This window comes from Haliotis cracherodii, unplaced genomic scaffold (assembly GCF_022045235.1).
Source record: "Haliotis cracherodii isolate W230 unplaced genomic scaffold, xgHalCrac1.p SCAF_7, whole genome shotgun sequence".
NCBI classification, from domain to species: domain Eukaryota; kingdom Metazoa; phylum Mollusca; class Gastropoda; order Lepetellida; family Haliotidae; genus Haliotis; species Haliotis cracherodii.
In genome coordinates this window covers 43,929,649-43,943,602 of record NW_027266330.1, presented here as the reverse complement: position 1 = coordinate 43,943,602, position 13,954 = coordinate 43,929,649, and the positions used below count along the sequence as shown (strand labels likewise).

Genomic DNA, 13,954 nt, shown 5'->3' with positions numbered 1-13,954 from the left:
TTGATAACAAGTGATTAAAAACTGACTGTTGAACAATTGCATTCTTTATGATGATAGACAAATATTTGATAACAAGTGATTAAAAACTGACTGTTGAACAATTGCATTCTTTATGATGATTGACGGCATATAGATGTATTCCATCAAATATAACAATTTATTGAAATGTTTACAGCAAAAGTTTTGAGCACAGATTTTCATATCGAAAAATCAAATAAAGAATTGGCTCGTTTGGGTTTGAAATGTCGTCAAAAAGTAGAATAGTTTCAACATCGTCGAAAATTCACTTTCCAATATATGTTTGCAGAAAACGTTTATTGAATGAAGTTTACTGATCAATATATAATAATTAAATTTTTGTTGTGTTCATGGAAATTCCTGCATTCTGATTAGCTGAATTGGTCACGTGTTATTGCATTCATTTCCCAATGAATGTAAAAAATTAAGCCACGCCCACCGCTGCGCACTACTTTTATTACTGCGGAATGTCGGGGAATCCCAATATTACAGTCGAGGGAATTCCCTTTCTGCTCACGTGTATCGTCATGCACAGGACATTTAGCGACTTTCATGCATATTCATTGTCCAAACTACCCTTTGAAACCGAAGGCCGAGAATGAATGAAACAGCAAACGTGCAGGCTCGCTCGTCAGCTCGCCTCGGTTCAACTTTTATGTCTTCGCGTTTCATTTCTAACTAGCATTTCTCCAACTGTTTTACCGTAATCAGAGAAGTAATGTTTGAATCGCACGGTAAATGACCATGTTATTTGAAACAGTCGCCTTCTCTCGGACATATTTCTTCCGGTTCGTTACAGTCTGACTGTTGCAAGTCTTTTCGCCTCTTGCCTTAATTGACAGGTCAAATGAACATTGTTTTAATCCCACTCTCCGTTGATTGGCTACTGACTGTGTAGGCGTGTCAAGTTATGTGCATAAATTAAACGATCACCTGATTCATGTCACGCCACTGTATGTATTCCTACACCTGGAATGTTCATCAATGCCGTCATTTTTGTCTGTTTTGATATATGCAACTGTTTTGGCTTAAACTATTGTAGATAAAACATGTTTTACGTTGTCAAATTTAATTATAAGCATTGACTGTGTATTTTTTTTGGTTCATTGAGGTATGAATCGAAAAACCGATGTGCAAACTTTTGTAAGAATCCGCTACGCGGATTCATACAGTTTGCACATCGGTTTTTCGATTCATACCTCAATGAACCAAAAAAAATACACAAGCCAATCCTTAAATAGACTGTTTCAACACAATAATCTTTGAATTTTGCATTCAATAAACCGATTTTTAAATTATAATTGATTTTGGTCTTTTTAATATTTAAGTGTACATCTACCCGTTTTATGTTAAAAATATATAGATACTTGAGACCATTCAGACAATAAAATCGTAAAGTATAGGCCAATGGACAAATAGTAGTAAATGATCCTCAGCAACGCTGTCAGACAAGCCAAACTTCATCTAACAACGTTCTGGAATAGATTTGACACATTTACAATGTATATCGCTCCCCAGCCAGATTTAAATGAAATCAGACAAATCAGTTTATTAGCTCTACTTAATTTAAATGGATAGAAAAGGACTACACTATATGTATGTTCACGTTAACTTGTGGCGTGTTCCATGTGACAACATAACTTGACAATTCCTAAATTATCTCTCTTTGCGAACGACAATTAGTGTCACTTTTAAATTTTGAAAAGAATTATAGATCTAGATAGACCCAGTATACATCATGTAACATCAGACTTGAACACGCATTTTAAATGCTGAACGCCTGCTGTTCGATCAAAGGTCTCCTCTGGTCATTGTCATTTAGAATAACGTCCCTTACTTTAGTCCTTGACTTTGTACGCAACGTGTCCACATGAAGTTATGCGCGCTCGCGAGAGGACCATTTGAAGGGAAAGTAGTGAAGCATCTTTTTGCACATTATTTCAATTCTTACATCTGTAAGTGTGGTAACTCTACACTTATTGATTATAACATTTATTGGGTTTGAAAAATGCCTTTGCATGGCTCACAAATGCTATTTGTGTTCGGGTAGTCATCTCTTATCAAATGTCTACATGTAGGACATATATATTGTACGGAATGTCACTCACACAGTTGCATGTCAAACAGTGAGACCTGACAATGTGATCATGAATTCCGTGTCACTTCTCCATATGTTGTCATTGCAAGCTATGGGGAAATCCCCGTGACGTCACTTGGAAACACCCCGCTTTTTCAATCTCTAACACAAATGAGTTCTCTGTCCGAGTTACGATAGGTATCGTAGCTCTTATCTTAAACTTAAGATATCTTATCTTTGAACTTAAGTTGTTAAGATTTATCTTAGCTATGATTGTTTCGAAAATCTAGGCCCTGACTTTAACTATTTGCCCCGTGAGGATGTGATACCTATCTGAAAACACTGACTACTTGCCAGACCTCAACGCCACTCCGGATTAAAGAACAGGGCATGTGCCACATTGAAGACATTGGACATTGACTTCATTCTGGACATTTTTTTCGGAGCCTGTAACATTTTGCTGCTACCACATATTTCATCACTGTGAATCTAATCGTTTGAGTATCAATATAATTTGTTAATTTTTCGTCTATCTTGTGTGCAGTGCCGTAGCCAACCAGGAGGGGGGGGGGGGGGGGGGGGAATTTTTTTTATAGAAAACAGTTTTATTTGAATCATGAAAATACAAGTTGGGGACAAGTGATATTTGTACAAATATTTGTGTACATACAAATTTCTGGCTTAACCTTTGCGTTTTGACTTGGGAATCACCTTGTAAGAAATGTTAGTGTACAGGACATCATTCTGCATTCTGTATACCCATGTTTTGTGACATCTTAAATTACTTTATGGCCAAACTTCACTGTTGCCTTGCATATGCTGAATGAATAAATACTTCCTGTACTGATGTTAGTTTATGATACCAATTGTAACTGGTTATTCATTACTACCAAGGTATTTTATTACGACAGAATAAAGTTCTGTCTCCGACTGTTCATTTCACCATGTTCTTCACATCTGTCACACCAGTGGCACTGCAATACACGACTCTGGCCTTCGGCAACATCCTGGAATAGACACAGGACAATTTCATAACCAGTACTTCAATCGTGCACAAGGAGTATTTTGTAATGTCAATCAATATCTTTAACAGCCAGTGGCCAGGTACATATGTTTGCTATGTTTACATACACACCCAGAACCTTTCTCCAGACTTTTGGTTAGATGCTAGTGATGTATCTACACATAGTTGTGGTCTGACATGTCCTTTAATCTCACCTTTGTATAGACGTAACTGCAACAGCTATCTTTGTACTAGCTTGCTCCTTATTCTGAAAACATTCGATAAAGATAACTGATCTAGCTGTCTCTTACATTTGACTAAAGTTCATTGTGGGCATTCGTCTGTGGAGCTGGTATACACACAGGGTTGATAATACATTCTGCTGTTTAGTTCTGTGAAGTGACCATTCATATTCCTGATGCTCTATGTTTTTCACGAACATGATAAAATGGACAGAGTGAAGTTATGCATTAAAGCATTATGTTTGTAAAGAGCAATCATCTGAGAACAAACAAAACAAAACAATTTTGAGCCAGAATGAAATTTTAATTGAGATATGGTTGCCCAAACACCGGTACTGTTTTTTCCACAACACAACATCCTCTATAAGTATAGCACTGCTAATCTGGAACAACAATAAATTATTGAACATAATAAATAAAAATGTGTATTAACGTCATTAATGACATTCGTGTGTCAAAAAGTTTAATAATGGGTGGGGCCTACGCATGCCTGGATGACAACCTCGACCCTTCTCCTCATCCCTCCAGTCAGACGTCGGATCATCTCAAGGGGAAATAGCGCCCATTCATGATCCAAAGTTGCTGCAAATTCATCCAGATTGTGTGGAGAGGGCCAATTGCCTACATTCTAAGCACAAGAATGTCCCAAATGTGCTCTATGGTGTTAAAATCAGGACTCATTGCAGGCCAAGGTAGAGTTGCAATGGCGTTTGCCAAACATGCAGTCACAAATCTTGAACGGTGGGGTCTAGTGTTATCCATGAACAGGGCTCTTGATGCCAGAGGATGGTTGGCAAAATGGGGAACACCAACTGGTTCCAGAACTTCCCGGATGTAACGTTCACCATTGAGATTGCCCTGTATAGTCACAAGGTCAAGCTTGCAATCATGGGATATGCACCCCCATATCATCACGGGGCCACCACCGAAACAGTTGGTTTAATGTTCTTTAGGGTGTATGCTGTACCTTGGTGCCTCCACACTCTTGTTCGGCCATCATTCACATGCAGCTGAAACCTGCTTTCATCTGACCAATGGATACGTCTCCATGTTCTGAGGTTCCACCCTTGGTGTGCCAAACACCACTGTAATTGCAGTCTCTGATGACATTATACCAGTAACGGGCGTTTGACGACTCTTCGGGGCCTCATTCCAGCAGCCCTTAAATGATTCCCCAATGTTTGGCCATACAGAAGTCTATGGGGTAACCAATTACCCCTCAGGTATGTCCCTTTCGCAAATGGATTTCATCGCACAAATCACAGTAATATCCTGCTATCTCCTGATGTCACAGGAGGGCGTCCTGTACGTGGCAGGTCCTTTTCTGAATTGGTTTGGGCGTATTTTCGCACTAGTCGGCTGATTACTGAGTAATGGTAACCCAGTTGACATCAAATCACCTTGAAAGACATCCCTGCGGCATGCATACCAATGATTCTCCATCTTAGTGCTTCACATAATGTCCTTCTTGCCATTTTCAGACTTGACGATGACACAAATCTGTCTACACTGTTCCAGTATTTGCTGCGTGAACATACTGTCTTGAGCTGAGTGCTAGAGAGGCATGGTGCATGTGCAAAACACAGGAAATTGGGACGTCACCATCATGCATGAACGGTCACATTATTCGGACAAAACAACATTAATATCATAATTAGTATTGCCATCAACATTAAGCATTATGGTAGTGTATTATCATACATAATATAAGGGGGTGCTTAACTTTTTTTATGTGTATTTATTTTTTAACAAAAACAGAGCAAATATAGATATGCTTTTTCAAGTACTTTTATTTCATATAGTCCGGTTACTAGTATGTTCTCAAACTAGAATTAGGAGATGAACTGTGTTATCCGGTAGAAGCTAGGTTACTTACCTGTAGATTTAACTCTTCTAAATTGAATTTGAAACTGAACGGGCAGTTAACAGTTTGACATAACAGTTGGTTTTTGAAAAAATACCAATTTTCAAGCTGTGTAGTTGATAGAAACCCATGTAAGTCCACATGTTCAATTTGGACAGTTACTTTGAGTTCTTTCAAAACGCCATATACTTACTCCATGTTTTTCATACTAAGATTCTACATATATGAAGACTGGGAGACTCCCAAATGTGTTAAAAGGTTTTACAAGTAATAAACCATGAAAAAATAAATTTTGCCAGTTTTTACAATCATGTTTTAATGGACGAAGTGAGAAGTGAGCATATATATACTCAACAACAAAAGTTCCTGTGACACCAATTTTTTAGTGTATTTTTCAAACAAGTAAAGTTTGGTTTTCAATATTGTAGTACATGAATGGAATCAAGTCACAAAAACGCAACTGCTACAGAAAAGCATGCATTCCATGCAAAAGTTTACTTTTATGCAAGCCCCGCTACCGCAACGAGATCATCGGCCCTATTGTTCTACTGTTTTTGCGTCGTCACGGCCCAGGCATTACCGTTCAACATGACAACGCCCGGCCTCATATTGCTCGACTTGTTGAGGATTCTCTTCAACAAAACAACGTGAATCGAGCACATGTTGGATGAGATGGATCGGCGCCTTCGCCGTCAACCATGTGTTCCACAGACACTCCAGGAACTTCGAAACATGCTCCAGCAGATAGGGGCAGATATCCCACAGGACTTTGTGCAACGCCTGGTCCATTCCATGAGACGAAGATGTGTTGCTTGCATCGCAACCAGAGGTGGACACACACGCTATTGATTTGTAAATTGACAATTTGGCATGTTCATGTTTTTTTTATGAAATCATGCATTTTCTGAAGTCAGTATGGCAAATTAAACCATTTGAACACTTACAGGAGTCTTTTATCTGTTGCAAACTGAAATTGTTTCAGATTTGGTAAAAAACATAACTTTGCATTAAATCTTATTCAATTTCACAGGAACTTTTGTTGTTCAGTATATTACACAGGATTGATTTTTCCAGAAAAAATAAAATTAGGATATTTTCATGATTTTTATCTATGACTAAATAGAACATTATCTTTTTGAAATTTGGTATGATCAGTTAATTTCCTTGAAACTGAACCAATCTAAAATCCTTTTCAGTTAGTACAAACCATGTAATAACATTGACACATAAACCAGAGTCGTAGTTTAATGTTTTTACCACATTGCGAAGCACTGTTTTCATTTATCATTTATAATAGTTTTTATAATCTACTGCACACTTGTGAGATGCTTTTCAATCTATGAATTGGGTGTTAGGCCATGCATTGGTGTTAAAGCAAAGGCAGTTACTAACATGGATTACCCTTCATTCCCCAACACTGCAGGAGATAGTGCCATGTTATGGATCATCTTTCAAACATGGGAAGCAAAAGCATTGAACTTATATTTCACATTCCAAATCTTGTTACCTGGTAATAAGTATTGTGATTCCTTTCATGAGTGAACATCACAATGCTTTGGTTAAAAAAAAATGATACTCAGACACTGCCCACATCATAATACATAAAGTTCACTGCATGTTTCATTTTCATTTCATTTTTCAAAAAAAGGGAGAAAATCCTTAAATATTCCGCGTCTCAAACACACAACCCTGGCAGTGTAAGGCTACAATACTTAAAAACAAGGTAATTCAAGATAGCGTGCAATTACTTCACTTTACACACGGACTGCTTTACTGAGTATATTGTATAATGGTCATGACGGTGTGCTTGTTTTGCCTTTATCAAATTTGGTCAATGAAAACATGAAATTTACGATAAAACATCACTAAATATGGTGATATACAAATTCAATGGTATTTGTGTACTGTATGCCAGACAATGCTTCATATGCAGAGATTAAGATTACATGTGTATTTTTAGCAATCAGCTGTTCACACACTTTCTCCCCTATGTGATTTAGTTTTAAAAATACTAAATGTCATGACCAATACCATAACTAAAAAGAAATTTCATACAATGACAGGAAGACCAAATTATAGAATAACCCACGAGGTACGAGTGATTACGGAAAATATGTCACGAGTGAAATTATTGTTTTAAGACATTATTTTCACGAGTGACATATTTTCCGTAATCGCTCGTACCTAGTGGGTTATTCTATTTATTACCCATATTCATATTAAAAGACATGTTTCAAGAAAAAAACAATCAACTGCCGCCGATCAAGAATCAGCTGTTTTGTATCAATCCGCATGTGAAAAAACCCACAGTCCACTCACTCAAACCGCATTACTCAATCAACGTCTTGCTACACGTAAAAATATAGTTCTGTTAAAAAACTTTAAAGATCACATTATTACAGTTATTTTTCTGTCTGAGTTACACAGCGTACACTATCTAGCATTGATAAAAGAAGACAATTTTCCAAAAAGATTCAACAGGCTTATTAATCAAGGCTTGTTTTGACAAGACCTCTCATTGACAAGACAACAGCCGTCGTGCATCAGCATGGACATGAATTTCACATTGAGAAGAGGAAACACTGAAAACCTGTCAATTTTTTCATGTGTCATTCGACAAAAATGCCAAAAACTGTATCAACAACATAGAAGGAATGTACAGAAGTCATGTATGATTGAGAAAAGTTACGAAAAGTAGGTAAACTTTGAAAAATACGATTGCTGTCAGTGCCGGAAAGAATAACCCGACTTGACCCAGTTTTGAGACAGCTGAAACCAAGTTGCAAGTTTATTCCGGACAAGAAGTTCTGTAGACTACTCAGAGTCAGAATCAATGAGTATTCTTCTCTTCGGGGCCAGTAGATGACTGTCGACAGTGGAGTGACCCGAGTCGTTGGAAGAAATTGTGAAATTAAAAACCCCTCCACATATGGGCTCCGAGAACAGGGTGTGCACTGTGTGCAGGGAATGGACGTCGTGTGTAATTTGTGACAAGTTAGACTGATGGGAAACATGACACTGTGCAGATTGATGGGGAACAAGTGCATCTGGGATTCTGGGTGGATTTGACAAACAAGCTTGTGGAGTGGACAGAGAAGATGACAGGATTTTGGTGATATTTTGATGTTGTGATTCATTAATTGTCAAATAACTGTTGATGGACTGGACGTTCTTGTGTCCAGAAACTTGCATAATTTGATGCGCTAGGACACCATTGTCGGATAAAGTTTGGATCATTCGTTTTCTAGCGCTGTGGTTCGTCAACCTTTTGTCAGAGGACAGTCCAGCCCTGGATGCCATGGTCTTCACGAGAGAGCCTAACTTGTTTCTACCAACAGGTTGGCGTTTAAACCAGGTGTTTTCGGATTTTACGCCGAACTGTGTGTTGGGTGCAAGGTAAAATGGACTCTCATCGTTGCTAAAGTCTCGCGGGCGAACATCCCGATACAACTTGTAAACTGCCACCCGACAACATTCGTCCCCAGGTTGAGCCCACTCTTTGGGTGCCAAGTCACGGGATTGATCACCCTGTCGTGTTTTTGACTCGGGTCACTCCACTGTCGACAGTCATCTACCGGCCCCGAAGAGAAGAATACTCATTGATTCAGTATCTAAACTATTAACAAAGCACGATGTCGCAATCAGGCATGGTGAAAAAGCTATTGTCGAAAGATTTAACCGGACATTAGCGGAACGTTTGTTTGGATATCAGTATGGGATTGAAATGAAATCGGAAAGATTAAGATCAACTGAATGGGTGACACGATTATCAGCTGTTGTATCAGCGCTAAATAATGAAGTAATGAGATTAATCGTGAAGAAACCATCCGATGCGATTAAAATGAAATCTGTGACTTCTGAATCTTCAGCACCGAGGAGAGGCAAAGAACAAAATCTTCTGGATAGAGTAAGCGTAAGATATTTATACTAGCCCGGGGAACTCGAAGGAGGCCTATGTCACGCAACCGATCCGATTTGGTACCTTAAAATATATAGCATTAGTCGATTGGTAATGAAAGGAGAGCCTATTCTTTATTATCTTAAAGACTGACCGGGCAGGGCATTTGTACGAGAAGAGTTGTTCATAGTTCCCGATGATACAGTATTACCACCATAACCATAAGCATAGGTAGTTACACCATCCTTATCAATCCATCTCTTTGTATCTAAGGGGGATAATGATGTCTTGTTCATTCTTAATCCATATATCCTGTGATTGATACTTCTTAAAGAGTTCAGCTCGTGTTTGAACGTTCTACCATTGAATAATACTTCTTTATACTGTTCGTGTTTGATAAGCTTTTTTACCACATGCTTCTTAACACACTTAGCTTTTCTTATCTTCCCATTATCAGACTTCTTTATAAAATACATCTTAGGTCTTTATCCGACATACTCCGCTATAGGGGTCCCAGCACATTCATCCTTCATCTTACCTAACACCTTTTTATTTACTACGCTGTGCAGTGGATTATCTTTTGGGTAATTGCTCGTGTCGTACATATCAATTTTTTCTGCCATATCTTTATACACATCCTGGTTTGTATTTCCATCAACAAAGAATCTGTGTCGGTATATAACACCTCACATCTATCGCCGTATTGCTTCTTAAGTTCGTTGTAATAAAAGTTATACATTAAGTGTTTTGACAAGTCAAGAATACTCAAACCAACGTACACCGGTCTGTTGAATTTTATATTACTCTTCTGTAAATGCAACGCGGCTAAGACGTTATCAAATATCTTGCTTCTGTTAAAAGCCGGACTGGCTATAAGTTTCTATAAGTCTTTCTTCCTCATTAGATCTAACTAATTTAACATCAACATGCTTCCTTAGATTCTCCTTAGTTTTACAAAACACTGAGTTATTCATGAGCTTACATAGGTTCTTTTTGAACCTGGTAGCCATCTTTCTTAAATCTGTGTTCAGCTTTATATAGGGCTCAATCCAAGGGCTTTGATCGAACTTTAGAACTCTGTGTATTTTGTTTAGTTTCATACCTAACAATAGATATAACTGGAGATTTCTTTAGTGAACTATATATTTTGTCTTATCCATCAAATTTGGTGCGAGTTTTTCTACGTTAGCTAACCTAGTATTACCCATCAAGGAGTGTTGATATTCCGACATCAAATCTTTAGTAACTATTAATCTTTTGGGAGCTAGTGGATAACTGTTATGGCCTTTGTGCTACGAATTTGGATATTCCAAGTCAACTTCTAGTATGTATCCTTTATCGGAATCTGTGGGGATATCATTCACATAGATATCATTCACATCAACCCACTCAAAACCGCCCGTGGGTAAATGTTGACTCATAGCCCATCCGTACAAACTGTTGGCGTCGAGATAGATAATATTTGTGTGTTGGGTTTACTCGGATCATATCCTTCTACAAATTTATTATTAGCCTTAGAAAACCTTTTCGCCGCCATCGATATACCACCTCTTAAACCTTTCTCAATAAACAAGTGCATATCGTAATCGGTGAGTAATTTTAGTTCTACACCGGTCCTCTTCAACAATGCATCCCACGATAGTCCGGGACTGGAATAGTACCATGCCAGGTCCACGCCATATTGTTTTATCTCATGTCTTTCTAAATATTTACATTTAGTACTAAATGTTTTTATCGCAGGTATATCATCTTATGTTTACAATTTTACTTACTTCCTGCTACGTCATCACACGCACGTGTCCTCGGAAGTTACATAACCATCTCGTGGTGATGTAATCACTGCTTTTTCATTACGTAACCGTCTCTACTCATCACTTTCGCACAGCCGTTCATCCGTGGTACATCGCATTGTCGCTCTCCGCTTTCTCTCCGTTTTTACGTTTTTCTCTCATCCCTCAATCCTACATTCGCTGACGTTTAGTCATACCCTTCTCACAACCGTTGATAGACCTATCTTATAGCATCGCTGATGTTTAGTCATACTCTTATCACAACCGTTAATAGATCTATCTGATAGATATGCCCGCTTGGTCAGAAGGCCAAACAGGCACGAGTTGTCACCCCACCCCCAAGAGAGGTGAACGGGATCCCCATCATGCCAAGTGCTACAGTGGACGGTGAGTTACAATATTCCATAAATAATCGTGTCCCAATGCCATCTGGCATTTTGGCTTCCACCGCGCCCGCGCCCAAACAAACTGATCACATTTTGCATAATCATCAAAACGCATCAGTAGTGCAGCAGCTGCAACAAATCTGGGCGCACTTGGGGCAATCGGGGGCCAATAACATGGGCCAACAACGTAGCATCGACAGTGCTGACATTCCCGTGCATTCTCTCGATGCTTGCGGTCCAGGTGGGGTTAACCTGCCTTTTCAGAACGAGGCTCACGGTGACGTGTCAATACCGAACACGTCAGCCAATGAAAATCGTCCGTCGGGGGAATCCCTCGTCTTCAACTCAGAGTTTATCGATGCACACGTCAAACAACAAACCAGGGAAAAGGTATGACGAGGTGAGTATGTGGACATCGGGACACTTCTACCCAACGACGCGGGCACCGAGGAGAAGGAAGCGCTTACTATGGTCACCGATACTGCAGGTAAGGTGCTATTCAAACCTGTCAAAGCGCCAACGAGAAAAATAACACTGGGAAGCTGGACATCCGCTTTCCATATTTACATGAACATATACCTTGCCAAACATTTCTACGGATAGTGCAAAGCCTATTATCGTACATGGAAACAATCCGTTCAGCGGCACTTAGATGTGGACCGGATGCCTGGTGTCCATACGACCAGCAATTCCGACATAGGATGGCCAGAGACCCTCTACGACAATGGGACAAAACTGACGGTGAGCTATGGCTAAAATACATGATCCCGCAGTCGGGGCGTCAACAGGTAGGTGGTTCATTCAGTCAGCTGACTGCTTCAAGTGTTTCAGACCCTGCACTCAACGTATGCTACGCATTCAACAAACCTCATGGGTGTAAAAAGTACAGCTGCGCGTACTCCCACATATGCAACAAGTGCGGCGAAACAGCTCACGGGGCGTCGACCTGCTTTCGAGGACAGGGGGTCACACGAGCCCCCCCTCTCAAACAATAGCTCAAGCTCACAGTTTAATGGCTCAAGCCCACGCTTTAACAGCCCAAGGCAGTCAACCAGATGAACTAGAGGTAAGGTCTTTGGCTCCTACTCCTGTCAAACTAGATAAGTTAACACCATGGTTGTGTCGTTATTCTCAGTTAAACGCAGAGGATGCGCAATATTTGCTCGTTGGTTTTACATTTGGTTTCCAACTCGAGTTCCAAGGTACACGCCATAGTCGGCTAGCAGGTAATTTACAATCCGCTAAAGATAGGAGGGACATCGTTAGACAAAAGCTTAAAAAAGAACTGGATCTTAACAGAATGGCAGGACCGTTTATCACAATGCCCTTTGTTAACTTGCAAGTATCCCCTGTAGGTCTAATCCCAAAGAAACAGGCAGAATCACAACAATGCCAAGGTGAGAAAGTCGATGATTTCCGTCTAATTCATCATCTGTCTTATCCCAAAGGAGGGTCAATTAATGACCACATAGATCCGCAAGCATGTTCCGTCCCTTATGCCAAGTTCGACGAAGCTGTACAGATGGTGCAACACTTGGGAAAGGGAGCACTGCTTGCAAAGTTCGACATCAAGTCAGCATTCAGAATTATACCAGTGCACCCGGATGATTTCGAACTGCTGGGTACTTTACTTTGATAAATGCTTACCATTTGGATGCTCGATATCATGTGCTATTTTTGAGACCTTCAGCTCATTCCTCCAATGGTGCATAAGTCAGCGTATCCCAGCAATACCGATTATGCATTACCTTAATGACTTTCTGACGGGGGGACAGCAGGGCACAACACAATGCCAATCCTATTTGCAGTCTGCATTAGAAATGCCAACTCAGCTTGGTATTCCCATCGCCCAGGATAAAACAGTAGGCCCAGTCTCAACTTACATTTCTGTGCCTCGAAATAGACACGCTAGCTATGCAGGTGAGAATACCGGAAGGTAAGATCAGTGAAATCACAGCCCAAATTCGGCACATACTCGCCACATCAAACTCAAAGGCAACAAAGAAAGAATTACAGTCACTCATTGGTAAGCTCAATTTTGTGTGTAGGGCCATCCCAATGGGTAGAGCATTCTGTCGAAGACTCATCGACCTCCTCTGCCAAGGTAAGCAACCTTTCCATCATATTCGAATCACAGAATGGGTAAAACAGGATCTTCAAATGTGGCTTACATTTCTCACGAACTTTAATGGTGTATCAGTATTTCAGGACAAGCTGTGGGTGGACAACTCTCACCTTCAGCTTTACACAGATGCAGCAGGGAGCATAGGGTTTGGGGCCTACCTCCAGGGCAGATGGTTCTGCGGTAGATGGCCTGACCATTGGGTTAAGAATGGGACAACACTTGACATGACCTTTCTGGAGCTGTTTCCAATCGTCTGCGCCATTCAGCTATGGGGAACACAGCTGATGAACAAGAAAATACTGTTCTACTGTGACAACCAGGCAGTGGTGGCAATCATCAACAAGCAATCAACCAAAGCCCCTCGGGGCAGTTCAGATCGGTGCATCACCTTCCGTAAACGTAGCCAGTCCCCCTAGATCAGGTCGTAAACTTTATTGCTCATTTGTCAGTCACCAACCATTCTCCCAACACAGTAAAAACATATATCCCTGGTATATCCGCCAACCATAAATTTAAAGGTATGGAAGACTGTACCAATCATTTCCTGGTTA

General features: G+C 40.0%; 1 protein-coding gene across 1 annotated transcript in view; it reads right to left on the bottom strand.

Annotated features, from left to right (window-relative positions):
* Positions 1-13,954, bottom strand: part of LOC139447195 (uncharacterized) — a 467,168-nt gene that overhangs the window by 235,685 nt on the left and 217,529 nt on the right. The window contains exons 10-11 of the mRNA XM_071228411.1: positions 3,314-3,366; positions 3,039-3,102 (exon numbers count right to left, since the gene is read on the bottom strand). Coding sequence (XP_071084512.1) covers positions 3,039-3,102; positions 3,314-3,366 — 117 coding nt within the window. The remainder of the gene's footprint in view (positions 1-3,038; positions 3,103-3,313; positions 3,367-13,954) is intronic.